Source organism: Pagrus pagrus, assembly GCF_965226575.1.
Source record: "Pagrus pagrus genome assembly, chromosome: 12".
NCBI classification, from domain to species: Eukaryota; Metazoa; Chordata; class Actinopteri; order Spariformes; family Sparidae; genus Pagrus; species Pagrus pagrus.
This window is the reverse complement of record NC_140196.1, coordinates 15,500,610-15,525,855: the sequence shown is the minus strand read 5'-3', so window position 1 is coordinate 15,525,855 and position 25,246 is coordinate 15,500,610. Positions and strand designations below refer to the sequence as shown.

Sequence of the window (25,246 nt, the reverse complement as noted above, 5' to 3'; positions counted from 1 at the left end):
ACTACAGCCTCTAAAATTCATTGCAGCTTGTCCTGATAACTCCCTTATCAGTCGACAATGACATCAGAGATCCAGCTTAGCCATTTCAGTAGCCAGCGGGGCCCGGCACAGATCTCTTTACAATGCTTATACAAGACTCTTGGCTTTCTAAGTGGAGGCCCTATGCACTCGTCAAACAGCACTAACGCAGAGGCTCAGCTCTCCATGGGATGGTCTGGAGTAAACTTCACTGCAGGAAGAATGAGAGTCTGCAATTGCTCTGGGCTCTTCCACTGCCCGGGACATGCATATTCAGTGGCCGGGCCCTGAGCGACCACAGAGGGAGAGAGAGCGAGTGCTCCATGTCCAAAACCAAATCCCAGACTTTTCACCTATTTCTTTCTCTTCTCGCTCTCCTTTCGGCTCTTTTTCTTTCACTCCCTCTCTGCTTCTCTGTGTCTCTCTCCCTCTCCTCGTTCTTTCTCGACCGTGAAGAGAGCAGAGGAGATTGATTAGTGCGGCTGGAGTTAAGAGGGAGACGAGGGCCTGGTCACAGGGCCCAGGGAGTCTGTAAAGCAGGCCGATTCCCTTGAAATGCTGCTTTAAATGTCCCTAAAGCCCCCCACCTCCCTACCAGTAATCCCCCACTCCTTCGCTCTAACAAGGGGAGGGAGGTGCGAAGGAGGCTACAGTGGGCAGCCATGATACACTTCACTTCAAAGGAGATGCTTAAACCCCATCGCTGCACAACACTCTCACTGCACCTGCCAGACTCACCAGGTTGGATAAGTGGCGCTCAAGATTTGTCTTTTTCTGTGTACTCCCCCTCCTTAAACTGTGTAGCACCCTCCCACCTTTAAACTTAATCGCTCGGATTAATCAGGCTTCACTCACAGGGTGAGTCAATCAGCGTGTTTACCTTCACTGCAGTAACCCGGTTATTGACGGCTTTCTGCATTAATTTCTTAAAGTCCATGCAAATAAGACACGTGAGTTATTTAACTCGGGTAAAGGTTTACGGAAATGCCGTCACCAGGACTTCATTGCTGGAGAAAACTTGATATGAGCACTGAACTATATATGAACTGAAACGGTTTTATAACAGGATTTTTTACATGTGCAAGACTTTAGACAGATAATGTGTCGCTGTGACAGGGATGAAAGGAAAGATTATTACTCATTGCAGTGCAACCAAAATAATTACAACCCCAATCCCAAAAGAGTTGTGACGCTGTTTAAAATGTAAATAAAACAATCATGCAGTCATTTGCTTCATCAAGCTCGTGTAGTAAAGTCCTTTATACTTTCATACCCAATCATTATACTATCACCTGTTACCAGTGAACCAGTCTTTTGTTGCCCTTCTCCCAACTTGTTTGAAAGATGTTGCTGGCATCAAATTCAGAATTAGCATATATTTAAAGAATTTAAATAAGCTGATGAGGTAACACATTAAATATTTTGATCACATTATGTTTTATTTATGTTTTACACAGCGTCCCCAACTGTTTTGCAACCAGCGTTGTATATCCAAAGTCAGACTAACACTGTTAAAGTTAAAGTTAAAGTCAAAGTTAGTTGACATGCACAACTCTAAAGTAGACTTTTTGTAGCAAGTCAGACAAGTGCACACATGGAAATGAAAAACTGTCAGTTTCTTACTACAGAGCCTGTCCTCTGACTGAACCGTCAGTCCAAAGTCAAGTAAAAAAAACTCTCTGGGATGCAGAATGATACCGTGTCACAAATTCTCTCATCCTTGGTTCAAATACACTAGGGGATAGGAAATAACTCCTATAACTGACCTGCTGCTAAAATAACCACAGGATTTAGTCCAAAAAGATGACTGAAGTGCCTGTAAACACCTTGATTTGTTCATTTCTTACAGTAACCCACGTTTCTTGTGTGCATGAAAGGATGTTGGTGACTACATGTGGGCTGCCATTGATCGCCACACAAATCCCCTAACCGCACTCTTTGTGAAACTCAGATACCACAGCGGTGTTTGTTTTTGTCACACCCAACGCGGTACTTGCAAACATTTATTACCAAACACAAACGGGTGCAGGAGGTAAAGCGCGCAGCGAGATTGAGCAGTTGGCAGAAGCTGCCTCGAGCAGAATCTTCACCAGACCCGGGAGAATAAGACAACAAGTACTGGAGTAAATGACTTGTGTCTTTACTACACTTTCTCGCCTCCACCCAAACTCCCCCAGCGTAGATCAAACAGGACCGCCAGGGTTTAATAAGCCCTCGTATATCAATGGCCACAAGCAGCCAGCAGTGGTTGGAGGGAAGAAGAGAAGGAGGGAAGGCAAATGGGGGATGAGAGAGAGAAAGAAGAAGCGAGTGTGCCTTCATGTCTCCCCAGCACCCAAGGCAGATAAACAAGCCGGGGGAAGTGTGAAATGGGATGATAGATGCTGGGTGTGTATAAACAGTATCATTTAATGCGAGAAGAGAGTGAGGGAGGGAGGTAGCATGAAATACTGTGTGATGTGAGACAGAGAGGAGGGTTAGTGTTGGAGAGAGGAAAAGAGGAAAGCAACATTTTTGCATTGTGTCCCGTCCAGCCTGTGAAGCTCGAATGAGAGGAAGTGAACTGGTGGAAGAGGAGGAGATTGAAGTAATGTGTGCTTTTCTTTTGATAAGGGAGAGGTGAATGTGAGAGCAACAAAAAAACTGAGGGTGTTCAAGTTTGTTTACCACAGTTTTCTGTCCAGACATTTATATTCTACTCACTCTCAACAAGAATTGGCTTTGTAGCACTAATTCTGTTGGTGCTCTGGGCCCAAAACACCCTTAACATGGAAGACTGGCTTCTTTCTGAATTCAAAAGGCTTTGACAAACAATATCAAGAGAGAATTGTGAACACAAGATTTTTTTTTTTTCTAGCAGAAAGTATAAGCATATTCAAACTCAACTTTTCACCACGGGTGGTATAAATACAGAATTCTCTCTTCAACTGTGTTATGTCACTTCCGTTCATAGTGCCATCCCCCTCTAGTGATGCCTCCAGATATCTGTATGCTCGGTATTCAGACAGCTCGAGAGGGGAAAGTGCAATTCTGGTGCTGAATGGGAAAGAGGGCATGTGAGGGGAAAAATGAAGTGGAGGGGGAAAAAAAGTGTGAGGAGAGAACTACAGTACGAAGAAGGGTCATCATACAGGGTAGGCCAGACCCTGTAGCTACATTTCTGTTCTTCATAGATAAAGGCATACTCGCACACACTATCATCCTTCCCTTTCACTTTTTGTACCTCCAATTTTTATATATGTATATATATATATATATATCTTTCTCTAGCCTGTCTTCTCCCTCCCTCTCGCTGTCTTTGCTTGTGTCATGCAACAAATGGAGAGTGTGGGCTCGTCCGCCTCCCTGGGGAGGCAGAGAAGAGCGGCAGATACATAATGGGCGTCTTTGCATGTTTGTTTGTTTGTTTGTCTGGCACACCCCCCTGCGGCTTATTTAAGCCACTTTTGGAGAGACGTGGAAGCTAGCAGGGTCAACAGTGAGTTGAAACGAATGTGCCTGTGCTGTGCATAGCGGATTCTGTGCTCAGGGGACGGTGGAGCAGAGGCTGACTGGGGAAGTTGTGTAGCCCACGGGCCAGATAGCAGACTGGATATACTTCTACTACTATAACACCTCTGCTTCAGTCTCTCTTTCACTCCGTCTCCTCGCTCTCTGCCATCTCTCATCACCCACTCTCTTTCTCTCTCTGTTGTTCTCTTACTCTGTCTCAGGCAAACACTTACAGTCATATACACACACACTCTCAGCTGCTGCGACCTAGACAAACATATACACTTGTGAAGGCTCAGAGGAGCTTGAGAAAAGGCTCAGAAAAACTGACGTATGCTCACATAAGCTCTTACACACATTTGTTTACAGTCTTTACACTCACACACTTTCTTTGTTTCCTACCGACCGGTGCACACACCTATCGATAGAAACAAGTATATCCATTCACCCATAACACACACAGTTGAATAGACAGTATTTACAGTACAGTAATAATGCTCATCATTGATTTGCAGTCATTTACTCTCCTGCTTCTCCTCTCAGTAGGGATGGGATTCAATCGGATGTTATTAAAATACGAAATCTGATATCTAATCCACTTTCCAAATTCAACTCAATTATGAAATCTATTAAGGTTTGGCTCTCAATATTTTTAATCAACTTTGGATAAAAAAATAATTAAATAGGAAAGATTCAATTGAGATGTGTTAATTACTTTTTGTTGACTGAGAAAGCACTTCAGTTTTGAGTGGCAGCTTAATTAACGTTCACAACTTGTATCTGACACATTGCAATGACTTCCTACTTTGGTAAATTATCTCTCACATGCTCCAAAAACTGTAATATTTCCCAAACAATGGAGTTCCCGATCTATTGATGGGCTTAAAATCATGACTTGTAAAAGTAATCATTCAGTGCGTTCCTGATTGTAGAGTTGTTTTGGAGAGGTGCTATTACCTCTCTTCAGCTTAGTACAGACACCAGCTTTCACTGACAAATGCCAAAAACCTTCCATTATACAGATTTCTCAAGTAATGAAGTTTATTTAGCTATACTTGAGACATGTCAATCAACGTAGGTGTTGGTCAGCAGAGGTTAAAAATACAAAGCCTTCTATCCAAATGTTACATACATCGGTTCATATGTATCCTTGATAAAAAAAAAGTGAGGATTGTAAGCAAAAGATTTAAGATTCTTTAGCTGACTATACCTCTAACACATAGAAACCCACTCATGTCCATACTGTACACATACATACAGTACACACTGATTCAGAATGGTAAGAGATACACATATCTACATTTTTGTCTCTCACTGTCTCTGAAACGCTCACTCTCAGGCTCAAACGTTCCTTCACCGCACTATCACCCCATTGTGATACCACTATGCGAGCGGAGAGGCATTAGGAGCTGCGTGACAGAGCTTTTATCAGATATTAGGGCCGTTCAAATGGATGATCCCACTACTTTGGCGTGACCAACAGACAAAAAGCCCTCTCTTTTTGTCCGGCCCTCTCCGCTCCTCTCGCTCTTGCTCCCTTATCCTTCCCTGAAAACACAGCTGCAGTCATTTGTTACACCACCTCCAAAAAAAAGTTTTTTTCCCAGGATTCCCTGCAGGGCCACATCCTGAAGCCCTTTTTTGGGCCCTCCCGAAGGAACAGGAAGCCTTGTGGTATCGTCACATCATCAGCGTCCCACCGCTGTGTCGTTTCTCTTTGTTCGTTGATAATAGGTTCCTCCCAAAGGCGCATAGAACAGGCGAGAACGGTCTCATGTGCCTGATGTGTGTTATCTCCGTGTGTGTTGGAAAGACTGATGTGAAACTGCTGCTGTAAACTGTCGCTGTAATATGAAAATGTGAATCTTTTTACTTTCAGACTTGAGTCATCTTATGTCTGTGCCTATGCCTCAGAGCTGGTTTGCACGTACATGATTGAGACATGCTCTAACACTCTCCACACACTCCATACTGTAAATTTTTCCGGCAGTTGCCCAAGAGTACAAGAGATAACAGAACTATTTGACAGAGCGCAGGACTCTTTGAGCTCATCTCAGCTTATCTTTCCAATTAATATCTGCCTGTGTGCCGAAGAGCAGGCTGCTGTGCGGCTAATGATCCGGATTACCGCTGCCTGCCGCCCCGCCACTCCCGCTGCATGCTGGGAGCCCAATTCCCTTCGAGGGCTGCGATCTGTCACCCATGCCCCTGCGCACATTCCCCCCTCCCCTCCCCGACCTGCATCTCCCATCGTCATTCAATAGGAGACACGCTGTGCTCTAATGACACGCGCCTGGCACCTCCCTCTTTCTCTCTCTCATCTGTCACCTTGCTTTCCTGCAGTTGGACTCTTCTTTCAGACACTTTTTAAACACCATACTGCGTCACCTCGTGCACGCAGTTCTCAGACACACACCTCCATCGCTCCCTCCCCACCGTCATTTGAAGACGGAAGAGCAGGGAGATGTCTCATTTACAACCAAGGTGGAAACGCACCCTCACCGTCACCACCTCCTCCTCCTCCTCCTCCTCCTCCTCTTCCGTCACGGTGTGAACACTAATGAAGAAGAGATGAGTCCTCTCCTGTGCCCCCATTTATCTCAGTGGCCAAGGGACATGCACACTCATCCCTGGCTCTCTGTCTCTTGCCTCTCTCACTCTCCTGTCTCACACTTGCTGTCGTCTCTAACGTGATGCAATGCTTTAATAGAAACATAATAATAACTTCATTAAAGAAGGCGGTTCGTGTTTTGTAGGAATGTGTCTTTTGAGTTATCTATAGCTTTACGGCTCGTTCTGCTGCATCCTTGAACTGTGGCCTTTTATGAGCATGAAATAACTTGATTCACAAGGTGCTAGAAACAAGAAATCTGCAGTCAGATATTTTGTTTTTCTATATCAAGAACTTAGCTAACACTGTATATATGTCATTGTCTCCAACAGTGTTATGTTAACTATAGAAAGCACTGTATAATTAATGTCCCTTTTTGGTGATTTCTCTTGGTTTCCTCTTGATTTAAGAATATAAGATGCTATCTGTTAACTTGTCTCTCACTGTCGCCCATTGTCTGCCACATTCAAAATTTATGACCCGTATCCATTTGTAAGCTTGGCCTTACCTTGAGTCATTGTGTCGGAGCTTTTGATTTAGTAATAAGCAACTGCAGTTTGTCACCTGCTCATACTTTGTGATAACCAGCAAAAAAGTTAAGAGAATATTCAAATGTGGATTTAGACCAACTTTTTACATAACATCCAAGACTTCCTGCTGTTCATCTATTTGTTTAAAAAACTCTATGTAATATGTTGAATTTACCTTTAAATCATGCTCACTTGAACCTCTGTTTCCCCGTGCTGTGTGGGCTATTTTTAACTTGGCTTTTAAGTCTAACAACCCCTTAGGAGGGCCACGTACATATAGATAAGAATGGAAAATGTTGCATACAGCTCCAAAGTGACTTGGCTCTCATGCACCTGCACTTTCCCCCTTGTCTTTTCTCTTCCAGATGACATTTTCAGCCAGTCCCTACTCAGACCCAATCCAGGTCACGTCAGCAATGGCTCACGGGATGGAGCAGCCCGAGATGTTGTGGGTTATGGGCCCAGTTTTGGCTGTGGTCCTCATCATCATCATCGTCATCGCCATCCTGCTCTTCAAGAAGTAAGAGGCTGTGCTCAGTCATTCTTCTCAGTGTTTGTGTGAGGTTGAACTGCAGTGACACTTGTGATCGTAGGTTTCTTTTGGTTGCATCAGGAATGGTAATGAGACATGCTCCACTCTGCCATTTGCACCCGGCTGCTCACAGTACAAACTGTAACATCCAATTTCCTTACCATAATATACAGTATAATGGGAAAGGAACCAAAGGCAGATTGATTTGTCTTTCAGAAAATCCTCAAGTCTCCCCAAAAGACTTTGGCCCAGTTGGCCGTGTGTAACAGTACTATGTGAAGTGTCAGTTGAAATGGCAGCTGACATTGCCTCCCTAATGAAAAGCACAGCTTGGCTGTCAAAAACCCTTAGTTAGGAGTGAGAAATGTGTTTTGGCCAACACCATTGGTCATTTCAAATAAGAAACAGAAGGCTGCAACAGAGGGCTTAACTAAAAGCTCAGTCAATATCTCTTAAAAGCACTTAAGCTGCCCCTGTGCAGAACACCGTGGATACAAACAGGCCAACAAGCTGCTGGGAAGGTACAGATAAATGGATAATGACACAACTAGGGCTGAAACAATTAGGTGTTTAGTTGGTCAACAACTATTTGGATAATTGATCAATCATTTAGGGATCAAGTGATTTATTGGGTGAAAATGCCAAACATCTGCTGGTTTCTGCTACTTCTAAATTGTGGAGATTTGCTGTTCTTTATTTTTTGCATATCTTTGTGAAATGAACGTCTTCTGGTTTTAGACGTTGGTCAGAGAAAGCTTTGAGTGTTTCCCCTTTGGATTTTTTTTCATTTTCCCCTTTAGTGGACAGTTTGACATTGAAGAGGCAGACAGGAGAGGGAGAGAGAGAGCGGGGGTGACATACAACATGTACCAAATGTTTAGTTAATTAAAAAAATTAACTGACAGATTAATCAATAACACAAATAATAGACAATAATAATGACGATAATGTGGTTTGGACACTTTAAAAACTCGTTTTAGTTGGGAATCTATTACCTACGAGACATTATTTACCACACTTTGCTTCTTCGCGATTAAGTCCCTCCTGCCTATATTCTCATGATGGCTCCATTACAATTCTCCATTCACAATTTTCATATCACATCATACCTATTCTCCAACCTGCCATCCACAGCCATGCAGACTGCTGTGAGGCAGTCGTCTCCAGCAGTCTTAGAAAGGGGCTGGTTAATAATAGGCCTTGCGACAGCTCACTGCTGAGCGGCACATCCTCTGTCTGGAAGCCCTTTCTCCATGTAGACACATATCGACAGGAGGGACTGTGGGGAGGTGGCTGTGTGCCCTTTTCACTGTGGACTGGCAGTAAATGTGTAAAGGAGTAATCACACTCCAGCTCTGTTGTTATTGCTACCTGCATATTCGCCAAGACCAACACCAGCAGTGAACAATGATGAGGTTATTCTCAAAAGTCTCCAGCAAGTGTTAACATAACCTTTTATACTGTACCTTTTAAGATATGGATTTACATGTTCGGAAAAAATCGATTTAGCTTTCTAAAGATGGAACAAACTTTGAGAAGTTATAGGCCCATATGGATACCAAATACCTATTAATTCCCCCTCCCCTTTCTTTTTGCCCTCTGTGATTGCAGCAAACAGGAAAGGTGGGTACTGCCGTTGTTAAATCAGTCACAACTTCATCTCCCACCACCCAAGTCCCTTTCATTTGTGTGGTGTAATCGGTGGTATACATCAGCTTTTAAGGCTTGCAGAGTCTGCCTCCTCTCAGCTCCCATCAGCATTACAGAAAGTAATTTTTTAAAAGTAGGTATTCTTCAATAGGTGTGTCTGATCTGATTTGTTCACTCTTACATTACGTACAAGACATGAGAGGCAGCAGACCCTGCAGCCTTTGATAACTGGGGTCAAACCCCTAGGTCACGTCTGTGTACCAGTGCATGTTCCACATCTAGTGCCAGTGTTCCTCCTCAGATCGTCCTGTCTGCCATGGTTTGTCTCCGTGCTGTGTTTCATTATCCAGCCAGTGTCAGCGCGCCCCTTCAGGATTGGCCCCATCTGAATATGCCAAGGCATCACCTGCTGTTGAATGGGCCATTGTGAAGTAAATGCCAGACAGGGAAACTGCTGAAAAAGAAATGTTCCCATCTTTTAAGCTGACATTTTCCACCGAGACCCATTCCTCCACTTTTTCCTCCCTCTCCCTGCTTCCTCGTGGCAGGAGACTCAACAAAGGGCCCTGTTCTACCCTCATTAAGTGCACCCTTTACTGCACACACACTCACACACTGTGTGTGTGTGTGTGTGTGTGTGTTGCAGTACAGTTTGTGCGTACTTACATTCTCACACGTCTTAACCCTCACTTTGAGCCTGAGATGAATAACTCCATTGAGATTGCTGCCATGTTTACTTTAGCCCAGCACTAAAGTGTCATGTAGATTGGTATCTGATTGGGTCAGAGGGGGTGTGGAGAACAGATCACAGATGCCAAACTCTTTCACCCCCTCCCCCAGCTCAGCACCAGCACCAGCACCAGCAGTGATCTCTGGGAAAACCGGATACAGTCTGGCTCAGCTCTCGGCTGGAGAGGAAAAGATGCTTGTCATAGATTAGCCGTCACGCTGCTAGCATTAGCTTAAGCCCCTGCAGCATAAGATAACAGGTGGCAGTGAGGCCCAAGCTCCAGCGGCTGAGGTGGACTGGGTTAAGGCTGTGTGTGCTTTATGTATTCTCACCACGCCAGGCGTCAACAGAAGGCCCCGCTCCTGCCTAAAACCCACGCTCGCCACTTGCAAATGGAGTGCAATGAGATGTGAAATTTCCACAGGGCGCCCTGATGCTTCCTTCCGCCCATTTCCATTTGCAGTCAGAAGGCTTCTGAGTCTGCAGCTGTATCTGTGTGTGTGTGTGTGCACGCGTGTGTGTGTCAGAGAGGATGTGTGTGTCGTTGTGAGAGGTGGGAAAGCGTACATCTGTTTGTGTGTGTATGTCAACAGATGCTGGCTGTCTGAACATAAGAATACAGGCAGTCTGCTTTTTCTGTTCCTCTGTCGGCCTGATGGACAAAGCTACGGTCGACTGAGCTGAGCCAGTCCAAGCTGTACTGTTCTGTTCTGTGCTATGCTAGCCTCAGCTAGGCAGGGCCTGGCAGCGCAGGTGCTGCTGAACTGGTCTAATTACCCAGTGTTGTGCCACCCAGCTGATGAGCTAATTACAGCATCCGCCTGTTTTCCTCTCAATCTGGAAAGCCAGTAAACACAATGTGTTGTTAGCACATACACACAGCAGCGAAATTCACACATTTAAATCTTTGCTACACACAAACACACGCACTGTACACATACCCACACAGCAGCTGTCACCTATCCAGCGGCAAACAAACCCAACCTACCCCTCTCCAGGAAAATGATGGCTATTCTTCAAACACATTAAACTCCAGTTGGCAAGCTAATGGGGGTAATGCCCTGGTACCTACTGTCTTTTAAATTGCTGGTACTCAGAACTAGTTTTGAGAACCATTAACAATGCCATTAGCCTCATCAAGTGTGCAACACAACGATGTGTGTGCATTTCCTTCAGTCCTTTTGTCTGACAATACAGAAGATACACTGATGTCATTCTTAATCATTCTGTCATTTCCACTTGCAGTTAGCTCGAGGAATTGATGGCTATGTTAGAGTTTTTGTACCAAGTATGTAGGTGGTGTTGGCAAGATGTGGTTAACACCTTACTGTCCGTTTCTGCCACCTCAGGAAGCGGGCATCACCCCTACCCAAAGATGAGCACTCAGGTGGGGTGAAAGACTCCCTGCTGGCCAACTCTTCCGACCCCGTGGAGATGAGAAGACTCAACTACCAAACCCCAGGTAATAAATCGCAGCCTAGCAATCATACATGTAGCAACATATGGTAAAGCTTGCTCTGATTTCCCACAGGAAAGATCCTTGAAACATGAAATTATACCGCATTCACGTCACATGGGAAGGGTGGTAAAGATAGGGGAGATTCCCATTTGACATGATGGTTGTGTGATTACAGAGTTACTCATGTGAGAAATGAAATACTGTGAAATTACAATATAACATCATAACCATTAAATAACACTGAACAACACTGAAATTATGACTTGGAGGTTGGCATGATTGTTATTACAAGTCAGAAACTGGAATTCATGATAACTCTGATTTGACATACGCACGGAATCAACCTCCACTCGCCCTCATGGACCTGCTTAATGGTTAATTGAGGTCTGTAGGAAAGTCTGTTGTTTTACGCAAGTTGTGTAAATATCTTTGCAGTAAGTGTTTAATGCTTAATCAGGGCTGGAAAAGAGTGCAGGTTCAGTCAACTTTTCTTTTATAATAAATGAGTAAAAAGTATATTTTGCTTCATGAGGGGCTTTGTTCTGAAACGAAAATCCTCCCTGAAATTCATCAGATGATCCTATCTTCAACACTGAACGAAAATATCTAAAGGGGACTCACCTTTAATAGTGTTTTTTAATATCTCGTATTTGCACGATTTTTTCCTCAAATGGATATTGCGTTTTGGAATGATTTTTTTTTTTTTCAACCAAACAAAACAGCATTTCAAGAAGTAATCTCCTCCTGCAATGACTGCCTGCCTTCCTTCCATTTGATGGATCTCTTGTTTATTAGTGCTTTGTAGCAGGTGTTGCTGTATGAAATTCATGTGTCCTGCTTATATTGTTATTTATCCTCAGGCTGTAAGTCTGACCGGTCTTCAAGAAAAAAGAAAAATGGGTCAATAAGAGAAAATAAACAAATCATGTTCCCATCATACACAGCCCTGAACGGTATCAGTGGAGGGAGGCCGAGAAAATTCAGATTCCATCCACGCGCAGTGGTGATGTGGAGAGGGGGGGGGTTGTGTCAGGGTGCCCGCCTCAGCATCAGCCGTCTTCCTTTTTCCTCCTGATCTCCTCCCTCCTCCCCCGGTCCTCCTCCCTCCATGAGCTCCTTTCATTCCCCCTAGCTGGTAATGAGTCCTGCTGCCTCTGATGTGAAGGTGAGCCAGGCGGAGGGAACAATGGAGCTGAGAGAAAATGTCAACCCCAGTGCACGCGCATTCATGCACTTTTCTGTGTGTTTTTGTGTGTTTTCTGTGTGTGTGTGTGTGTGTGTGTGTGTGTGTGTATCCCTTCTCACGGGTTATTAAAGATCCCATTCGCCGCGCGCACACACACACACGCACACACACACACAGCCCCTTTGAACCCCTGCAGAGGAATTAAGCAGTGCTGCCGCTCTAAAAGAGCCCTGTTCTCCCGTCCTCCCACTCCACCTCTTTCCTCTTTTGTCTTCCATTTCTCCCTGTAGGGTAATCTCTCTCTCTCTCTTTCTCTCACTCTCTGTCCCCCACTCTCTCTCTCTCTCTCTGTCTCTCTCTCTCTCTCTCTCTCTGTATGTCAACATTTATCTCTGTCTTGCTCTCCCTTTCCACCTCGCTGTTTTGCTTCAAGAGTGGTGATTATCAAAAATCACCAAGGCTAGCGTCTAGCTCGTGAAAAACGTGCAAGATTCCAAGGCTGAGTTGAGTGAATATTGAACAGCCCATTACTCTGTCCTCTCGTTCTTTCTCTCTTTGATTCGCCCACAGCAGGTGAACATTCCTGCTCTGATTCTGATTGTTGTTAAGTGGTCCAGCCGATTGCAGCTCATGTCTCCAGCGTGTTGGTTTGTTAAACAGACCTCGGCCGTACCTCTTGGCACTCCAGCAGCAGGCGCGTGGTTCTTTGAGAACTGACATGGTTTATCCTTGGCAGACCTGGTTCAGATAGTATTTGCAAATACTAAGTTGAGAGCACTTGTGTTTGACACTTAAAACGTGGTGTCATTTTTGGAGTAGTGCAGTTTACATTAAGTAGTCATAGAGACATTAGTTCTTGTTGTTACAGTAAGGTTGTACTCGCATGTTAATTGCTGATATCTGGGAATGTCATTAAAAATATAGTACAGTAGAGCCAAAAATACAAGCAGTCAGACAGTTATAAAGGTTTTAAGTAAATCCCCTGGTAAGCTGAACTTATTCAAAGAAGAAAAGTCAAATGGTAAAAAAATTACCGAAACTGTTGTAAATATCAGTCAAAGTTTACAGACTGACTTCTTGCGCCAACTCAACGCAACAACCATCCTGCTGGTGTAGTTCTGCAGACAGAATGGGATAATTTGCAAATGCCTTGGAGGACTCCCTAAAAACCGTACTATTTCACCCAAATGAACATGGTTTTGCAGGACGTAGCTGTGCACGCTTCAGCGATTTCCCTGACTGCCTCAGCCCGTGCTCTGAGTGCACGTTGTTTTTCAATCATTTGCGTAGTTTACCCTGTGCACAGAAGGTGATATTCTGCCTTGTAAGACCGTTTGGGTGTTTTTATGAGAAGATTTCTGCTGAAAAGCTGAGTTCACAGCGTTCATTTTGGTTTTACACAGGACAGGAGCAGCAATCATGATTAGGTATGAAAGGGGCCTCCTCAACAGGCTCAGTCGTTCACAAGCAAGGATGTTACAAGGTTCACTACTTTGTGAAATATAAAGGACATTACTAAATGGGCAAGGAAAAACTCTGTAAAAGCCTTGTTGGTAGACATATTTTATTTGCAAATGATTACTTTCTTTTTTTATTTACATTTTACAAAGTGAGCCAACTTTTTCGGAAACAGAGTTGTACAGCTTCATGTGCACCGAGGGGAAACACATTTATATTTTACCTCTACATAAATTGGTTTAGAACCTGAAATGGTGACTTGTTTACGGCCTGTCTGACTGCTGACCACATGCATTTCATGCTCCCACATCTCAGTAATTACCTTGGTGATCATAATCTTATCTTAATCAATAACCAAAATGATGGCCCAAACTATGACAAGTTGTAATAAAATGAAAATTTCCTTTATCACCTTACTTAAAACATACAGTGCCCTTAACTCAGTTGTGCTGTTTACACTGAGCAGTCACAGGGGAGTATTTTAAAGTCAAGCTTTGTATGCACTTGTGTTTAACAGCCTAAACTACACTACTTGAATTGTCCTGAGAAGGCAAACACCACCCGCTGTGCACTCCAACTAGCTTGAAAGGTTATTTGCAGATACTGTTTGGCCCCAGTCTGATCCTGAGCCATCCCCATTGATTGAGTGTTCTTCTTCCTCCCTCCTTCACTCTCCTCTCTTCACAGGTCCCAGCTCTCATCGCTGCCCCAACACTCCAAGTTAGTCTGCTCTCTCACCTATTGTGTATTTCCCACACATGCAGCCTCTCTTCCTCTCTCTCTCACTCCTGATCCCATTCCCCCTGTTGCAATCCTGACAGACATCACAAGCCCACAAGCTTGTTGCCTCTGGTGCTCCAAGGATGCGGCAATGTCCTCTCTTGGCTGTGAACGTCCCACAACACCTTTTTGGTGTGGAAGCAGAGTTACTAGATGGTTTCATGGACAGTTGAGCAGTGCGGACAGTAACACTTGCTGTACATTAGCCTTGTTATCTACGTCATCACCCTCCATTTACCTAACAACATGGCCGTAAAAGACCTGGCTGAACACGCAAACACACACATACAGTGAGGTCCCCCTGTGTGATAGTATTAAATTAGTGTAATTGGTCAGATCTCATCTTGTGCAGTGGCCATAGTTACCAGCCAATAGCCATTAGCATTACAGCATTAATGAGCTTGCAGCAGTCGCTCATCTGAAAGCATGACCCATGACCTTACAGATGCGCTTGGCCAAAGGCACTAATGTTAATATGCATACCTCTTCAAAGTGTCTTACTGATCTCTGTGTGACTTCAAGGCAATATGTAAGGTCTCTGTATAACTTTAGAGCTTCTTCATGCGTCGCATACAGTTAACTTTTAACACATAAGGCAAGTTCCCAGCAATCCGTTTAAGCGCAGAGCCTTGCCAAGTTCAGAGGCACAGGGGGAATTTGTGTCGGTAGATTAGCAATAAATCATCCAATAACCCGGCGATGAGAAATCTAGAGAGCGGCAGGGGGGTTGTTTGAAATTAATCCAGCCCAAGCACTCCAGGCTGGGCCGAAAAGATAGTCTATTGTTGGGAAAGAGATTTTCAAAGAAATGAGTTTTGGCTGGTGACCAGTCAGTTTTTTCCCTCTCTGGGAAGTGACAGTGTGACTGATTTGTAGAGACTTGTGGGTTCTTGCTCTGATCCCACCTCTGCCACCAATTGAGCGTTGTGGAGTCAGAGAGATGTCTGCCTCCTGCTTCCTTCCAGGAGCATGCTCACCCAGTCACTCATGTGCATTGCTGTGCCAGCCCCACCTCTGTCCTCCTCACTTAGCATGACGATATCACCAAATGTCACCAAATGTCACCGGCCTGTTTCAACTTGTTCGCTCTCTCTCTCCTCTCTCTCCTCTCTCTTCATGCATTGTTGAACAAAGTGCACTCTCCTCACCGTTACACAGCCACCTCATGGTCCCACTGGCAGCTTCACTCACCCTGTGGTCCAACCAGTGTTTGTGAAAGTCGATGTCCATATCTGATGTAAGAACAGCAATATCTCACTTTTTTCTGTGTCTCCTTCCCACTTCCTGTTCCTCCTCTTAACTCTCTCAGGAATGAGGGAGCACCCGCCTATTCCTGTCATCGACCTGGCTGACCACATTGAGCGACTGAAGGCCAACGACGGTCTCCGCTTTTCCCAGGAGTATGAGGTAAGAGCCCAGAACTGATCCTGTGTCAACCATATAAATCTGTTTCTTTGTTATGATATCTGGGTGGACGTTTTATGTTTATGCCTTTTTGATCCCATATGCATGTATTCAAATGGATTATGGAAGACTTCTTTCACAGACATTCCTCAGTCAGTTTTACAACTCTATTACCATTCCCACCAGGTAACCAACACTTACATTAAATACTGCGAGATGCTTTCCCACAAAACGAGCAGGTGGTGAGTTGTTTAGGCAATCTGTGTGCGTCTTGACGTTTCCCCTAAGAATGTTATTTTGCCGGCAGTCTCTCCGATGCAACTCGGTGAGGGATTATCTCTTGTCAGTGTTCTTCCTCCAAAAGAAAAAAACAAAAAAAAAAGGAGGGGGGTTGAATTTGCATTTAAAGTGGCACATAGTTGGTTTGGGGATGAAGCGAGGCCAGATGAAGAGTAGAGGCATCTTTGAATGCAGAAAAACAAGAGCTGTCTTTTATTTATTTGTTCTGATTGCTCGATCGGTTTTGTCTAATCAGCTCTTCTCCTCACCTTAATGGATCCAACAAAGCTGTTGGAATGATTGTAAATGTTTTTTTTACTTTCATCTGAAAGGTTATGTGATTGCCTCTGTCTGTCTCTGGCCAGCATATGTTGCTGCAGCATGAAGCTTTCTGTGCGATTTCTCACAGAGAGACAGAACAAATTTATTTTGGTGACCTCTTGACCTTTCCCCGAGCATCACCATGAGCCCAAACTTTAGCCAACGTTTTATAACTGTTATCTGCCTTGTCCAGCGTTAACTGTGAAAATAACATCTATTTCATAGCCTTATATAACCCTTCTATCCGCTAGCCGGGGGTATTGCCGGCATGAAAAATGTCATTCAGAACCGTGTTCACATAAAATGTTTGCATTTTTTGTTTTATATGAGTAAGGCCTTATTCATTTAAATTTCACACGTGATTTTTTCTCAGTTGTAGTACTCCAAGCTGAAAGTATTGCATTCCAGTGCAACAGCTGTGAAATAAATCCTACATTCAAGGAGGTTATAGTGTTTAGAGAGGTGTCGATTCAACTTAATGGTCATTATGGAGAATGTAGTTGCAGTGCAGCCCTAATTGTATTATGATATACTGATTAACGTTTCTAATATTTTTTGTCCACTCCCTTGATATCAATGAGAGGAGTCTATAACATATCCAAACTAGAATGGCTTTCAGTAGAGCACGTACCTCTGCCAAGGCCCAACAGTCCCCTTTAATTCAATCAAGCCTAATGCAATATCAAACTCAATAGCCTTGTATCACATGAAAGTTTAAGCCACCCATAGTTGGTTTCGTGGAAATCCGTTCAGTATTTTTGGGGTAATCCTGCTGACAGACCAACCAACCAACAAACAAAAGGACACAAGTTAAAACATTAGGTATCTACGATCTTGTATGAAATCTGTTAGAAGGAGCCATTATAATGATAAAACATTCATTATATGCTTGGATGCAACGTTGCGCATTTAAGACCATGCTATATAATTATTATGAAGTTTTTTATCTGGTTCACTGTGAAATTAGAAGCTAACTGGGGAGATAATTAGACCTTGGTAAAAATCTGCACTCAATTAAGTGCTTTCGTGTGTTGCTCAGTGCCTCTCCAGCACCTCGCCCTCCCGGCCTGTTGAGTTAGTGTAAACGAATCAAGCCAGAGAAGTGGCTTGTACTGCTGCAGGCAACCAGCCCGACCCCGTTCCCCCTCCGCACCATTCCAAGCCAGGGAAGACCCCCTCCACGGCCCAGCAGATGGCCGCCCATCTCCATGCCAGCCAAGACACTGTGGCAGAGCTCATGGCGCTTTGTCACAGTCACGTTCGCCGGCTGCTCCCGTCGCTCCTTACCCTGAGGCATGGAATTTGTAGAGGCTTCACCACCTCCTCTCCCTGATGTTTTAGGCGGCCTGACACTTCCTTTAGCACCAACGCCAGTCCGCATCACACTGAGCAATGAGCACACTGGGTAATGAGCAGAATTTGTCAATCAGGCATGCTGTAGCTCCCCCTGACAAGTCTTTTTTATCGCAGGAAGCACTATCACGCTGCAGTCGTCATGGCATCATTATGTTCATTTGAAGGCATTTCCAGTGTGTCAGCAAGAATACCCTGGGCGTTCGCTTCTCACCTCTTTTTACCATCTCTACCTAACTTGTTTGCTAGTTGTCATCAGTCTAGTGTGCCCGCTGTGTTCACTGAGCTCTCAAATGAATATGACATGTTTTGACTGCGAATGAAATCTTTCTCTTCGTACTGGCGGGCACGGACGGAGAAATTGGCAGTGCTGAGCTCATCAGCAGCAATAGGCATATACTCACATGAATCTCGCTGCTGAGCAATTTGGAGCTGTAGTGCAAGATTTTTTGCATATGAGCTCTCCATATTTCTCATATCTTGTTCAAAAACAAATAAGCATGTACATGACTTTCTCTGAAAATAAACTTTGAGTCTCCAATAGCTTGTGTATAACTTTTATACCATATTTTTCCCACTTTACTCAATAGGACAACTTAATGAGGACTTTATGGCCAAGGATCCTAATCTCTGCTCTCTCCAGACCTCACCTTGCAACCTTTATTTTATCCATTATCCAATAATTATTACTATTATGGTCAAGCTGTCAAGTTTTGACATGAAATAACCTCTAATAATTAAATTAGTACTGCAGCCACGTTAAGTAAGTGAAGGAATTTCGAAGGTGTCATTCTGACTCCTGAAGGATTTGCGAGGCGAAAGGTCTGGGGAATTAGTGGACATGGTTCCGGTGCGAGCCAAGGGGGATCGATACAGAATAACAAGAGACTCTGTGACATTATCGAGCCAGGGGATGGGAGGCCGTCACATATCTCCCCGGATCAATATGTATGCAGTCTACTGTCGTCGCAGCTCGAGAGACAAATGACGCAAGAAAGAAAGGGTTAGAAACAGAGAGGGGCTGGAAAGGGAGAGGCTGAAACAAAAATACAAGGTAGGAAAAGACAGCAGAAATAGAAGATGGGAAAAGAAAGAAAGACGGAGGATGACAAGAATCATGGTTACCGCAAGAAGTCATGCATGTGGCTTCCCAGAATTAGGTAATTCAATATGACTAAAGGGAGAGGACGAATGTTTGTGGTTGCCTGCAGATCTTTACTGATCTCCCAGCTAAAAAGACAATCATGTTGGGTTTTATAAATTGGAGGAATATGTTGGCTCAATGGACGATGGAATTTTGTTTTTATTTAAATCAACAAAAAACCAGCACCTTTGTATTTCTTTTTCATTGGTATTCTAGGCATCAAATGTCATGCAAATAATCAACCTGTTCATGCACCAGCAGCAGTACTGTAGCAGTATGATAGCTCTGCACAGTCCCCTCCATAGCATAAATGCACTTACCTGTAGCGCTCCACTGTGGCTTTTCAAGAGACATGATGTTTGTATATGTTCCATATAAAGGCTTTGTTGTCCATAGTATACTGCAGCTTAATGGCAGCAGACAGTGGGGTCATTTTGCCATTCCCTTCCTCTCCTGTCTTGTTCCATTTTATACATGTAACACTCAAGAGCCTCCTTTTGTGCTTCTTTTCCCTTCCCTCTCCTTTCCTTCTGTCTGTGTTCTCTGTTCTTTCCTGCCCTCTCCCATAGTCCATTGATCCAGGCCAGCAGTTTACCTGGGAGAACTCCAACATGGAAGTCAACAAGCCAAAGAATCGCTATGCAAACGTCATTGCCTATGACCACTCCAGGGTGGTGCTCACTTCTGTTGATGGTAAGAGCTCATCTAAAGCCACTTAACACCTCAGCTAGCCATTGACTGAGGCTCCCATCGATTGAGGCCTCCTTCACATGTACCAAGGACATTTTTGTGAGCCTGAAACTGCTGCTTTAGGCCGTGATCACACAGAAACTTGTTGCTTTGTTGCTGTTGCTGCTTTGAGCAAAAAAAGCATGAAGTTCCTGTGTAATCGGCCATCAAAGGTAGTTAATGAAAAAAGCAGTACGACTCTGCTGCTTATTCTGAAAAGCTGAAAGTATTTCAACTTCTAAAAAACACTAGTTTTTGCAGTGGTTTTGCAGGCAAAACAATTCTAGCAATGCATCTCTGTGTGATTGGATGCTTAGAAAACACATGTATCATCTTTTCATCAGTATAGATTGATCGTAACATGTAGATTGGAAAGTACCATGCACAGGCAAATTATCTGTGTCAATGTGCTCAATGTAAACAAGAATAAATCAGTAAATGTATCCTGTATTTTGATTCAGATCTTGACCTGAGCAAATAAAGCTTGCTGTGTAATATTTGAATTTCATCCTCACTCCTTCTGTCTTGGTTGCAGCCGTTCCAGGCAGTGACTACATCAACGCCAACTACATTGACGGCTACAGGAAGCAGAATGCCTACATCGCCACACAGGGGCCTCTGCCAGAGACACTGAGCGACTTCTGGAGGATGGTATGGGAGCAAAGATCCAACACTATCGTCATGATGACCAGACTGGAGGAGAAGTCACGGGTAAGGAGAGACACTGTCCTTCTGTTACTTTGAAACCAATAAGGCAGTCAATCACTCAATAATACTATATTACTAACTATTACTAAGGTGTCCAGAAATAGAATATTTCTCTGTTGTGAAATGTCATGAAAATACATTTGCATGCAGCAGATTATGATACAATAGAAGCTATGAATTTATATCACTTCTTACGTGATACCACACCCTCTGCCACCACCTACTTACCAAACCAACCAACGGGTAGCTGCTATGAATGGAGAGGGATGCCTTACCAGGAGGAAATCACAGGACTGTCTTGTAAAACTTTGATGCCATTGAAGATGATAGTACTACGACCTACCAGTCAGTCACTGTTGAAAGTTAGAATCTGGGCAGAAATGGAGCTTCCTGACGTATATATGTATATATTTATGTAGCTTGACACCAAGGAAGTAACATTACACCCAACGAAGCCAGAAGGCATATAGACGCCCGGTCTTACTTTAAAGCAGGATTTGTCAGCCTGATCAAAGTCACAAGGACTTCAAAGGATATTTCGGTTGTCTGTGGACAGTATCGCTTCATGTTGTTTCTCTTCTCCTGAGTCTTCAGCGATCTCTAAAAACTTATGCATGAATTCCTTCTAAATCTGTCTGTGAAGTAAATTGCACAACAGCTTTTTCCCATTCCCCAATTCTCCCTCCTGTTGTTTCTTTGCTTGCCAGTTGTTGTGGAGTTACTGTGGCAACTTTGCATATGATGACAATACGTGCATATCCTCGACTCGAAATCAAGAACATGCACAGTGTAGTTACATTTAGAACTTCATAATAAGGCGACTTCTGTTTCATGTATTATTTAGAAACTGCTCAGAGAGCTCAACACTTGATTGCTACATATTTATTTTTGCAACGCCATGCCAATGTTTCATAGACACAGTGTCTCATTTGTGTTTGCTCTTTCTGAATTTTGCTCTCGAAAAGCCACGGCACTATAATGAAAACTCTGAAGTTGGAGCTAAGAGGATTGTCACCCAGCAACACCCCTGTGCTCCTAAAAATACATCCAAGCTAATAAAAGCAAAAAAGGAGCACATGGGCAACTTGAGATTGAAAATTGGGATGGGTTTATTTAATTACCATCACAGAATCATGCTCATGAATTCCTTGGAGGAAATAAATCAGCGTGGAGCCCTGCCAGTATGTGGTGCTTTATTAGTGTGTGCATATGGTGCCCTAATGAAAGAAAGTCCCCTGACTGCAGACTGGAAGTAAAAGGGATTGTAAATGAAAGAGTTCTTTTCCAAACCCTCGACATTGATTTTTTTAATTTGGGAACCTTACCTGAAGCTCAGTTCATCATTCAGTATCTATAGTAGGTCTGTAAAAGAAGCAACTGTTTTGTTAAATAAAGACTTAAATTACTCTCCATCCTTCAAAGCATACCATCATCTGTTTTAATTTTGAGCCATCGATGCAATCAATCATTTAGGCAAATTGTGGGCACACTGTGTCCTTTTGGAACACACCTCATTTATTGGTACCTTGGAGGATTTCTGCAGCGCGGATATGTTTGATAAGATGATTTTTATTACAGTCGATGTCAGCCAGGATAAACACATTACTCGCAAATACTTTTCTATACATGTAGATTTAGTGTGTCTGGGAGAGCTCTGTGACAGATCACCATGCTCTCCTGCTTTGATCTCAGAGTCACAGCCTAACATACAAACACAGGGACAAAATAACAGGAACACCACAACATGAGGAACTTAAAGAGAAATCAAACAGCCTATCCCCACCTCCTACACACATTTGAGAATCAATTGGCTTTCCAACACTGTGGAGAGAGATGTAGAGAACCAAACCTACCTTCCAGAAGTGGGGGTGGAACATTTTTCTCCCCGCTTATGTCAAAGTACCTTGAAATCTTTGGTATATTAATCATCATACAGGGAGGGGTCGGTTATAGGTAGTTTCTAAACCAGTAGACGGTTTTTAATTCCACTCATTACTGCTTAAAAGAGCATGTAGAGTTTTTATCTGCATTGCTGACATTTATACTATTGAAAGAATTTTCCATACACAGCATATTTTAATGTGTTAACAGCTCGCAAAACATTTTTAGAGTTTAATTAGTCTTTAAACTGTGTAAATAAATCACAATTACAACATCCAGTATACAGAGGGAGTAAATGTTTAGTTAAATGACAATTAGCCGTATGTCGCAGTTTCTAAATGACTTTTTACGAATGCAATGTGAGGCAACTAACAGTGAATTGGATTGATTAAAATGTGTCTGCATCAGTTCTGAAAACAACATTATTTAACATGACATTTTAATAAGACAAAACATCACAAAAAGCTGGCTGTACTCCAGATTAGACACATGGTATTGCTACATTTTCAGGGATTTTCGTTATTCCGTCCTCTCCCTCTGCATAAATACACATCTCATTTCTGTCTATTTCCCTCTCACATACACACACAGACATACACATATGGTGAGTGAGTCAACCTCCCACCACCCAGCCAGACTGATGTCTTATGCCAAACAGAGCAGGAGCTTGACAAATATGATGAGATCCGGCAGGCAAATTTCAGCTTCCTCGCTATCATTACTAGTTAGTAAAACCCTAAAAGGTCAGAACGTGAAATGAGACCAGAGCTATTACTCACTTGTGGTTTTGTGTATGTGTGCGTGTGTGCGTGTGTGTGTGTGTGCGTGTGTGTGTGTGTGTGTGTGTGTGTGTGTGTGTGCTTGTGTGTGTGTGTGTGTGTCTCTAGATAAGAGGTCTGCGTCCTCTGCAAAAGGCCAGGTGTCGACATGTGAGAAGTCAAGTTCAAAGCAGAAGCAGATGATAGTGAAACCTGCGGTCTGTGTGTGTGCGTGTGTTTGCATGTGTGTGCATCTGGATCTGTTTATGTGTGCGAGGGAGAATTTGCCACCCAAGCTCAGACAGCACAGAGATATTCATTACAGTGGTGACTGCTAATCCATATGTTTGCACTGCAAGTGGTTCCCCATCACTCAATTGAGTTTCTCCTGCAAGGTGTACCTCTGCCTCTGAATGGGAGCTGTCACCAGGGGAGGTGAAATGTGAGGGGGTGAATTTTAGCGCATTTTGTATGTCGATTTGTACCAGCTTGCTCAGACAGTCGAGGTGCTCCGAAATGTCAGCCCGGTACTGCAGTATCAATATGATTAGCTTGCCTGCGCCACATTTCTTCCCTCTCATGTTATCCAGATCAATAGCAGCAAGTGCTAGTCCCACCATTTCTGACATGAAGAAAGAGTTTGGATTCGCTCTGTTTTCTACAAGTAAAAAGGGAGTAGAATTGATTTATAGATATTCTGTGAAATGACTGACATATTGAAAATTGGTTAAAATTCTTGTATACTTTGCAGAACGTATTGACTCACACAAAAGTAATCCTTCTCAATCATCACTTATGACCCACTAGAAGTGTGTGGCAGTGTCTGTATCTGCAGAGACACTGCCCTTTGCCTGTATTTTCTTATTTTCTTAGTATAATGGCTGTCTCCCGGATGTTTCTGTGATGTAACAATGGGCAATTGCGTGTAGCCCCCAGCCAATTAAAGCACGAGGTTTTGACTTCATAAAAATGTAGCAACCATGTTAAGCCACTTTCTCCATCGCTCTCCTCTGCTGTTTGTCTGTTAAGAGCTTCACTTTGGCTGCATTCACACAAAATCCAGAGGGTAGTATGGAGACAGGAGCGTGTTTATTTATGCTTTAGAACTGGCGCTGTGAGACAATCTGAAAATAATGTTGAACCCTGCTCCCTCTCTTCATTCTCTCTTTCCCTTGCTCGCTCCCTCTCTGTCTTGACCAGGAAGAGGAGCCATCTTTGAACGCTGTGTGTAGAAACAACAACTGACAAATCACACATAGTATGCCTCGGCTGAACCTGCCACACAGATTTAACTACATGTTACACGCTTTTCAATTCTTTCCAAACAAGATTTTATTCTTGAAAACATCCACTGAGAATCAACTGAGCCCAAAAGCTAAAAGCAAGACCAATCAGTGGACTTTGCCCAGTGTTTAGCTAATGTTGTGACTCATCACCTCTGGAAGCTCTCAGACTCTGTGAACAACTATTAAATTAGGTGTTATTAAAATCAAACGAGGCAGGATCGTGCGACTGCATGGCTATTTTTGATTCCAAATCATTCAGAAGAGGATTAGGACATATTTGCCCAACAACTTCCAGAACAGAAACCTTACTATTGCTGTTTGAAAACCAGAGCCACGCTCCAGTGACAGCCAGAAGTGTCTTTCATCAATGTGACATGTGAGGAGTTCATGTAAGTGTTTGAGTGAGTCCTAAGTCCTAATAAGTCCTAATGCCAATTGAGCCTTGCTAAAGAGAGGAAGTAAAATGAAGATCAGTCATTTTCATAGATACACAGAGTGAAGCAGAGACATTCAGTGCCAGTGTTTGGAGGATCTTTAGCCTCATCCGCAGTGAAGTTTGTTCTGTGCACATATGGAGCCAGGTGGCCGAGCCTGCTGTCCCTTCACGACAGATGAGAACAGGTTTTTAGACACATTTCCCTCTAAAATACAGCGCCCAATCATTACTAATGCACCAAAAGCATACATTACAAAGGGCTGCGAACCACCTGACAATTAGCTAATTGAAAATGATCACAGGCTGGTAAAAGACAAAGTGGGCTTTTTAATGCCCTTTTGAAGCCGGCTTCAAATGGAGACATACATGAATGCGCATGCTCACTTCACTTGAGTTCTTTTTTTTTTTTTTTGGAGGTACAGGAGCTGACTCTGAGCCTTCACTTTTTAATTAGACAGTGGACAAAGCCTTTGATCTGACCTCTCTAATGTTCCCTTCTTG

The 25,246-nt window shown here is 43.4% G+C and overlaps 1 protein-coding gene across 13 annotated transcripts in view; it reads left to right on the top strand.

Moving 5' to 3' along the window:
• ptprfb (protein tyrosine phosphatase receptor type Fb) overlaps positions 1–25,246 on the top strand; it is a 169,702-nt gene that overhangs the window by 130,317 nt on the left and 14,139 nt on the right. For 7 of the 13 annotated variants that reach the window (XM_084369362.1, XM_084369363.1, XM_084369356.1 and 4 more), the window contains 6 exons: positions 7,017–7,171; positions 10,913–11,025; positions 14,354–14,386; positions 15,756–15,853; positions 19,517–19,640; positions 20,212–20,387. In XM_084369362.1, the coding sequence (XP_084225488.1) occupies positions 7,017–7,171; positions 10,913–11,025; positions 14,354–14,386; positions 15,756–15,853; positions 19,517–19,640; positions 20,212–20,387 (699 nt within the window). The remainder of the gene's footprint in view (positions 1–7,016; positions 7,172–10,912; positions 11,026–14,353; positions 14,387–15,755; positions 15,854–19,516; positions 19,641–20,211; positions 20,388–25,246) is intronic. The other 6 variants (XM_084369366.1, XM_084369364.1, XM_084369357.1 and 3 more) reach the window with 1 other exon arrangement.